Source organism: Chiloscyllium plagiosum, chromosome 6, assembly GCF_004010195.1.
Source record: "Chiloscyllium plagiosum isolate BGI_BamShark_2017 chromosome 6, ASM401019v2, whole genome shotgun sequence".
NCBI classification, from domain to species: Eukaryota; Metazoa; Chordata; class Chondrichthyes; order Orectolobiformes; family Hemiscylliidae; genus Chiloscyllium; species Chiloscyllium plagiosum.
Genome location: NC_057715.1, coordinates 120,532,618 through 120,541,352, shown reverse-complemented (window position 1 = coordinate 120,541,352; position 8,735 = coordinate 120,532,618). Strand labels below are relative to the sequence as shown.

Below are 8,735 nucleotides of genomic sequence, written 5' to 3'. Positions count from 1 at the left end.
TCTCCCCACTGTTGTACAGATCTTCCTCCCTGGAATGAGCGCAGCGTCTGTACACACATGACTGCGATTGGAAGTTGTTATTATCATTTAGTTTTGGATTTATAATAAAACTGGAATCCAACAGTTTGACTTGGTCAGGCCCAAGCTCCATCTGAGTCACACCTCGTGTGTGTAGAAACACTTGCTGTGAAAAACAAATTCACCTTGACCACACATGCTCCGTTTTAACTCTGTTAAACAAACACGAACAGACGCTACAGAGTCCCGTGACGATACAGCACTACCTTTTTCAGTATGTTCTGCTTCCAAACACTCAGTCACTGCCTCACTTGAAATCCTGCCTTCACCGGGAGGTTCCTGCGATGGCTTCACTGTCAACACTTTTCTTTTCTCCTTTTCCCTTTTTTTCTTTCTTTTCCTAGCTTTATCTTTTTTCCTTTTTGAACGGTGACTCCTTTTTTGATGCTTTCCTTTCCCTGAAGACGAAGAGGAGGATAATGTTGAAGATGACAAATGGCATTTTGGTTTGATTGGATTTTCAGGTGTGGTTAGCTCAGCCGTGCGGAGTCCCCGAGCTGAGCTTCGGGAGTGTTTGTGAGACACAGCGGGGCTCCTGCTGCTTCGCTTCCTTTTCTTCTTTTCTTCCTTTTTCTTAACTTTACTTCTCGATCCACCTTCACTCCTAGTTCGCAAATCTTCTCTCGAACGACTGCGACCCATTGTCGTTTGTTCCAAAGATTATATCAAACATCTAAAAGAAAGATGTTGTAGTATCAGTCACCACCTCCTTTATAAAACACAACTAGATATCCAAACACTGCACTGCGTAATGCCAACTGCATTCCAGTGAAATAATGACCATAGTCTTAAATAATGACCATATTTTTCTGAAACAGCAGTTTATCAATTCTAGGCAGAACAATCTGGCTCCAAATGTAATGAATAATTCCTAATGCCCTATTGTTAATGATACGCTGAGCTGAGAGAGTAAGCAGTGATACTCTGTAAGGTAGTGATTTGATGTTTTCTGATGGAGGGTACAGTATACGTGACCAAACTGGGAGTGTAATTTCAATCATGTATGAGTTAAGAGGATGGCTATCATTCCTTCAGCCTGCTGCATTACTCAGTAAGATAATGGTTGATGTGACTGTGACCGCAACCTGACATTTCCACCCATTATGGGCAATCATCAACTTACGAATCAAAAATCTACCTACCTATCTCTTAAAAATATTCACTGACCATTAGTGAGTTTTGAGAAGATTTGTAGCTCAGGTTGAGGTTCTGGATGTAAGTTTGCTTGCTGAGCTGGAAGGTTCATTTTCAGACGTTTGTCACCATACCAGGTAACATCATCAGTGAGCCTCTGGTGAAGCGCTGGTGATATAGTCAGCTTTTTATTTTTGTGTTTAGGTTTCCTTGGGTTTGTGATGCCATTTCCTGTTCTTTTTCTCAAATGGGATCCAAGTCACTGTGTTTGTTGATAGAGTTCCTGTTGGAATGCCAAGTTTCTAGGAATTCTCATGCATGTCTCTGTTTGGCTTGTCCTACGATGGATATGTTGTCCCAGTCAAAGTGGTGTCCTTCCTCATCTGTATGTGAGGATATGAGTGAGAGAGGGTCATGTTGTTTTGTGGCGAGTTGGTGTTCATGTATCTGGTGGCTAGTTTTCTGCCTGATTTCTCTGTATCTGCTGATTTCTCAGCAACAAACCCAAACAAGCCGACACAACGTGTCCAGAAACCCTCGCCACTCTCCCCTACATCAAAGACATCTCGGAAATGACTGCCAGACTACTCCGACCCCTTGGCATCATGGTAGCCCACAAACCCACCAAAACACTAAAACAGCAGCTAATGAACTTGAAAGACCCTATACGTACAACAAGCAAAACTAATGTCATTTACAAAATACTGTGCAAGGACTGTAACAAACACTACATTGGACAAACAGGCAGAAAACTAGCCACCAGGATCCATGAACATCAACTAGCCTCAAAACAACATGACCCTCTCTCACTAGTATCCTTACGTACAGATGAGGAAGGACACCACTTTGACTAGGGAGAGAATAGGGCCCCTTAAGGATCAGCAAGGCGGCCTTTGTGTGGAGCCGCAGAAGATGGGGATGATACTAAACGAGTATTTTGCATCAGTATTTACTGTGGAAAAGGACATGGAAGATATAGAATGTAGGGGAATAGATGGTGACATCTTAAAAAATGCCCATAATACAGGGAATGAAGTGCTGGTTGTCCTGAATAAATCCCCGGGACCTGATCAGGTGTACCCTAGAACTCTGTGGGAAGCTAGGGAAGTGATGCTGGGCCTCTTGCTGAGATATTTGTATCATCAATAGTCATAGATGAGTTGCTGGAAGACTGGAGGTTGGCTAACATGGTGCCTCTGTTAAAGAAAGGTGGTAAGGACAAGCCAGGGAACTATAGACCAGTGAGCCTAACGTCGGTGGTGGGCAAGTTGCTGGAGAGACTCCTGAGGGACAGGATGTACATGTATTTGCTGTGATGGTGGAGGGTTGTTTTTCAGACTGGAGGCCTGTGACCAGTGGAGTGCCACAAGGATCGGTGCTGGGTCCTCTACTTTTTGTCATTTATATAAATGTTTTGGATGTGAACATAAGAGGTACAGTTAGTAAGTTTGCAGATGACACCAAACTTGGAGATGTAGTGGACAGCGAAGAAGGTTACCTCAGATTACAACAGGATCTGGACCAGATGGGCCAATGGGCTGAGGAGTAGCAGATGGAGTTTAATTCAGATAAATGTGAGGTGCTCCATTTTGGAAAAACAAATCTTAGCAGGACTTATAAACTTAAGAGTCATAGAGCCATAGGAATGTACAGCACGGAAACAGACCCTTCGGTCCATGCCGACCAGAGATCCTAACCTAATCTAGTACCACCTGCCAGCACCTGGCCCATATCCCTCCAAACCCTTCCTATTCATGTCCCCATCCAAATGCCTTTTAAATGTTGTAATTGTACCAGCCTCCACCACTTCCTCTGGCAGCTCATTCCATATACGTACCACCCTCTGTGTGAAAAGGCTGCCCCTTAGGTCTCTTTTATATCTTTCCCCCCTCACCCTAAACCTATGCCCTCTAGTTCTGGACTCCCCCACCCCAGGGAAACGATGTTGTCTATTTATCCTATCCATGTCCCTCATGATTTTATAAACCTCCACATGGTCACCCCTCGGCCTCCGACGCTCCGGGGAAAACCTCTCATTCTTCTCACCTGCAACTCCAAGCCCTCCTTTTCTCAAAAGGCAAGCCTCCCATCCCAGGTATCAGTCAAGGGAACCTTCTCTCAATCTATGCAAACAGGTGGGAAGACAAGGGCTGAGACAGAGTGTGCGCAAAGGGGTACATACAGAGGTTAAACAGTGGCCATAATCTTAGCAGGTGGAACATAATGTGGGAAAATGAGAGGTTTTGCACTTTGACAAGAAAAGCAGAAGATTTTGAATGGAGAAAGATTGTGGAAAGCTACTGCTTAGAGGAATTTGTAAGTCCTCATGTGTGGATCAGAAGAAGCTATCATACAGTTCAGCAGTTAATAGGTAAAAGACAATTTTAACATTAGCCTTTCTTCAAAGAGTATAAAAGTAAGGAGGGCTTGCTAAAATTATATAAGACACAAGTCAATACTATACCAGAAAACTACAAACTGTTTGGTCCCAATTTGAAGATAAGATGGCATTGGAGACAGTCCGGAGAAGGTTCACTAGATTAATCCCAAGTATGAAGGAATTGTCTTAGGTGGAGAAGTTGAGGAAAATGTGCCTATACTCAGTGGAGTTAAGAAAAATGACATGTTTATAACATATAAGATTTGATTTGATTTGATTTATTGTTCTCATTTACCTAAGTACAGAGAAAACCATTGTTTTGGGAGCTGTACAGGCAGTTCACAGAGTACAAGGACAGACAGATGACAGGGTGCCGAGACAGAGTGATGTATACAAGGTGACAATTGAAATGTGGAGTTTGTTCAAGGAACAGCTACTGCGTGTCCTTGGTAAGTATGTGCCTGTCAGGCAGGGAGGAAGTGGTCGAGTGAGGGAGCCGTGGTTTACTAAAGAAGTTGAATCTCTTGTCAAGAGGAAGGCGGCGGCTGATGTTAGGACGTGAAAGCTCAATTAGGGCACTTGAGAATTACAAGTTAGCCAGGAAGGGCCTAAAGAGAGAGCTAAGACGAGCCAGGAGGGGATATGAGAAGTCTTTGACAGGAAGGATCAAGGAAAACCCTAAAGATATGTCACGAGTAAAAGAATGACTTGGGTAAGATGAGGGCCAGTCAAGGACAGCACTAGGAAGTTGTGCATGGAGTCTGAAGCGATAGGAGAGGCGCTATATGAATACTTTTTGTCAGTATTCACACAGAAAAAAGATAATGTTGTTGGGGAGAATACTGAGACACAGGCTATTAGACTAGATGGGATTGAGGTTCACAAGGAGGAGGTGTTAGCAATTCTGGGAAGTGTGAAAATAGATAAATCCCTTGGGCCAGATGGAATTTATCCCAGGATTCTCTGGGAAGTCAGGGAGGAGATTGTAGAGCCTTTGGCTTTGATCTTTATGTTGCCATTGTCTACAGGAATTGTGCCAGAAGACTGGAGGATAGCAAATATTGTTCCCTTGTTCACGAAGGGGAGTAGAGACAACCCTGGGAATTATAGACCAGTGAGCCTTACTTCAGTTGTGGGTAAAGTGTTGGAAAAGGTCTATAAGAGATAGGATTTATAATCATCTTGAGAGGAATAAGTTGATTAGGGATAGTCAGCACAGTTTTGTGAAGGGTAGGTCGTGCCTCGTAAGCCTTACTGAGTTCTTTGAGAAGGTGACCAAACAGGTGGATGAGGGTAAAGCAGTTGATGTGGTGTATATGGATATCAGTGAGGAGTTTGATAAAGGTCCCCCACAGTAGGCTATTGTACAAAATACGGAGGCATGAGATTGAGGGTGATTTAGCGGTTTGGATCAGAAATTGGTTTTGTGAAGGGTAGGTCGTGCCTCGTAAGCCTTACTGAGTTCTTTGTGAAGGTGACCAAACAGGTGGATGAGGGTAAAGCTGTTGATGTGGTGTATATGGATATCAGTAAGGCGTTTGATAAAGGTCCCCCACAGTAGGTTATTGTACAAAATACGGAGGCATGAGATTGAGGGTGATTTAGCGGTTTGGATCAGAAATTGGCGAGCTGAAAAATGACAGAAGGTGGTGGTTGACGGGAAGGGTTCATCCTGGAGTTCAATTACCAGTGGTGTACCGCAAGGATCTGTTTTGGGGCCAATGCTGTTTGTCATTTTTATAAATGACCTGGATGAGGGCGTAGAAGGATAGGTTAGTAAATTTGCAGATGACACTAAAGTCGGTGGAGTTGTGGATAGTGCGGAAGGATGTTGCAGGTTACAGAGGGACATAGATAAGCTGCAGAGCTGGGCTGAGAGGTAGCAAATCAAGTTTAATGTGGAAAAGTGTGAGGTGATTCCGTTTGGAAGGAGCAACAGAAATACAGAGTACTGGGCTAATGGAAAGATTCTTGGTAGTGTAGATGAACAGAGATATCTCAATGTTCATGTGCATAGATCCCTGAAAGTTGCCACCCAGGTTGATAGGGTTGTTAAGAAGGCATACGGTGTGTTAGCATTTATTAGTAGAGACAGTTGAGTTTCGGAACCATGAGGTCATGCTACAGCTGTACAAAACTCTGCTTGGAGTATTGTGTACAGTTCTGGTCACCGCATTATAGGAAGGATGCGGAAGCTTTGGAAAGGGAGCAGAGGAGATTTACCAGGATGTTGCCTGGTCTGGAGGGAAGGCTGAGGGATTGGAGGAAGTTCTTGCTCGAAATAAGAAGGTTGAGAGGTGACTTAATAGACGGAAGTGGGTACTGCAGATGCTGGAGATTAGAGCGGTGCTGGAAAAGCACAGCAGGTCAAGCAGCATCCAAGGAGCAGGAATTTCCTGATGAAGGGCTTTTGCCCGAAAGGTTGATTTCCCTGCTCCTTAAATACTGCCTGACCTGCTGTGCTTTTCCAGCACCACTCTAAAGGTGACTTAATAGACATACAAGATAATCAGAGGGTTAGATAGGGTGGACAGGGAGAGCCTGGTGACGGTGAGCACAAGGGGGCAGAGCTTTAAATTGAGGGATGATAGATATAGGACAGAGGTTAGAGGTAGTTTTTTTACTCAGAGAGAAGTTAGGGTGTGCCTTACTTCTGCTTGCACTGACTGCAACAGTAGTAGAGTCACCAACTTTAAGGGCATTTAAATTGTAATTGGATAAACATATGGATGGTAATGGAATAGTGTAGGTCAGTTGGGCTTCAGATTAGTTCCATAGGTTGGTGCAACATCGAGGGCCAAAGGGCCTGTACTACGCTGGAATGTACTATGTTATGGCAACACAGGAGGTGTACAGAGCAAGATCACCATTATTTGAAGTTAAAGAGGCCCATCCAGCAGTCTAAAGATTCTTTGGGAGTTTGACTGAGTAGAGTTAGGATGCAGAAAGGCTTTTTTCTCCACCTTTTGGAAGTGTCGAAGACAAGAGGCCATAATTCAGAATAAGGGGTGATCCAGTTAAGAGAGAGCTGAAGAGGAATTTCTTCTCTGGGAGGGAACCTGTGGAATTCTTCACCACAAAGGGCTGTCACAGCTGGGTCATTAAGGATATTCAAGGATGAGATAGACAAATTTTTAATCATGAAGGGATTCGAGAGTTCTGGGAAAAGGCAGGAAAGTGGAGTTGAGAATGATCAGATCAGCCATCATCTCACTGAGTGGTAGCGCAGATTCAATGGGTCAAAAGGTCTACTTCTCTCCTTTATCTTACAGACTGCTTCTCATGCATTTATAGCCTTTCTTAAAAAAGGAGACCAAAATTGCACATACCATTCCAGTTATGGTTTCATCAATGCCCTATTTTTATATCACATACCTTTTGTGATAAATGACAACATTGCATTTGCCTCCTTAATCACTTGTTGTTCCTGCAGGCTAATGTCTTGTGATTCATGTACCGGGATACCCAGATCCCTTTGTACCACTGAGTTCTGCAACTTCTCTCCATTGAAATAACATGTTTTTTTTATTCTACAAAACAGACAAGTTTATATTTTCTAACAACGTACTCCATCTGCCAGACCTGGATGTCAGCTGTGGCACATTGTGTAGCACTCTAACCCCAGAATAAGACGTTCTGGCAGTCAGTCTACAGGCTTGTACACATAATCGAGGCTTGACCAAGGGATCACTGCTCTGTTCAATGAGATATTCAACCAAAGGGCACACCTGTCCTCCCATGTGGATATTAAAATTCTTACAATCTTAACTGAAGAACAGATGGGAATTTTCCCGTCTCCTGTCCATTACTTATCCATCAATTGATATCCCCGCAAGGATTTGTTTTGGGGCCACTGCTGTTTGTCATTTTTATAAATGACCTGGATATGGGCGTAGAAGGATGGGTTAGTAAATTTATGGATGACACTAAGGTAGGTGGAATTGTGGACAGTGCGGAAGGATGTTGCAAGATTAAGAGGGTCATAGATAAGCTGCAGAGTTGGGCTGAGAGGTGGCAAATGGAGTTTAATGCAGAAAAGTGTGAGGTGATTCAGCTTGGAATGAGTAACAGGAGTGCAGAGTACTGGGCTAACAGTAAGATTCTTGGTAGTGTAGATGAGCAGAGAGATTTCTGTGTCTATGTGCATCGATCCCTGAAAGTTGCCACTCAGGTTGACAGGGTTGTTAAAAAAGCATACAGTGTTAGCTTTTATTGGTAGAGGGATTGGGTTTTGGAACCATCAGGTCATGTTGCAGCTGTACAAAACACAGTTGGAGTTATTGTACAGTTCTGGTCACCGCATTATAAGAAGGATGTGGAAGCTTTGGAAAGGGTGCAGAGGAGATTTACTAGGATGTTGCCTGGTATGGAGAAAAGGCTGAGGGACTGGAGGGTGTTTTCGTTGGAGAGAAGAAGGTTGAGAGGTGACTTAATAGAGACATATAAGATAATCAGAGGGTTAGATAGGGTGGACAGGGAGAGCCTTTTTCCAAGTATGGTGACGGTGAGCAGGAGAGGGCATAGCTTTAAATTGAGGGGGTGATAGATATAGGACAGATATCAGATGTAGTGTCTTTACACAGAGAGTAGTCAGGGTATGGGACGCACTGCCTGCAACACGAGTAGATTCGCCAACTTTAAGGGCATTTAAATGGTCATTGGATAAACATATGGATGATAATGGGATAGTGGTGGATAGATGGGCTTCAGATTAGTTTCACAGATAAGCTCAACATTGAGGGCCGAAGGGCCTGTACTGTGCTGTAATGTTCTATGTTCACTACAACAGCTATTCGGATCATGATCACATTGTTGTTCTGGCAACTTGCATTTTATGAACCGGCTGCTGTATTTCCCACATTACAACAGTTACAACCATCTTCACGCAGTGCTGAGGGAGTGCCGCACTGTCAGAGGGTCAGTGCTGAGGGAGTGCCGCACTGTCGGAGGGTCAGTGCTGAGGGAGTGTCGCACTGCTAGAGGGTCAGTGTTGAGGGAGTGCCGCACTGTCAGAGGGTCAGCGCTGAGGGAGTGCCGCACTGTCGGAGGGTCAGTGCTGAGGGAGTGCCGCACTGTCGGAGGGTCAGTGCTGAGGGAGTGCCGCACTTTCAGGGGGTCAGCGCTGAGGGAGTGCCGCACTGTC

At 44.2% G+C, this 8,735-nt stretch overlaps 1 protein-coding gene across 4 annotated transcripts in view; it reads right to left on the bottom strand.

Moving 5' to 3' along the window:
• arl6ip4 (ADP-ribosylation factor-like 6 interacting protein 4) overlaps positions 1-8,735 on the bottom strand; it is an 18,605-nt gene that overhangs the window by 9,404 nt on the left and 466 nt on the right. Inside the window, exons 1-2 of one of the 4 annotated variants that reach the window (XM_043692609.1) lie at positions 1,246-1,269; positions 285-751 (exon numbers count right to left, since the gene is read on the bottom strand). In XM_043692609.1, coding sequence (XP_043548544.1) covers positions 285-720 — 436 coding nt within the window. In that variant the 5' untranslated portion in view covers positions 721-751; positions 1,246-1,269. Of the gene's footprint in view, positions 1-284; positions 752-1,220; positions 1,270-8,735 lie in introns of those variants that run through there. The other 3 variants (XM_043692610.1, XM_043692611.1, XM_043692608.1) reach the window with 3 other exon arrangements.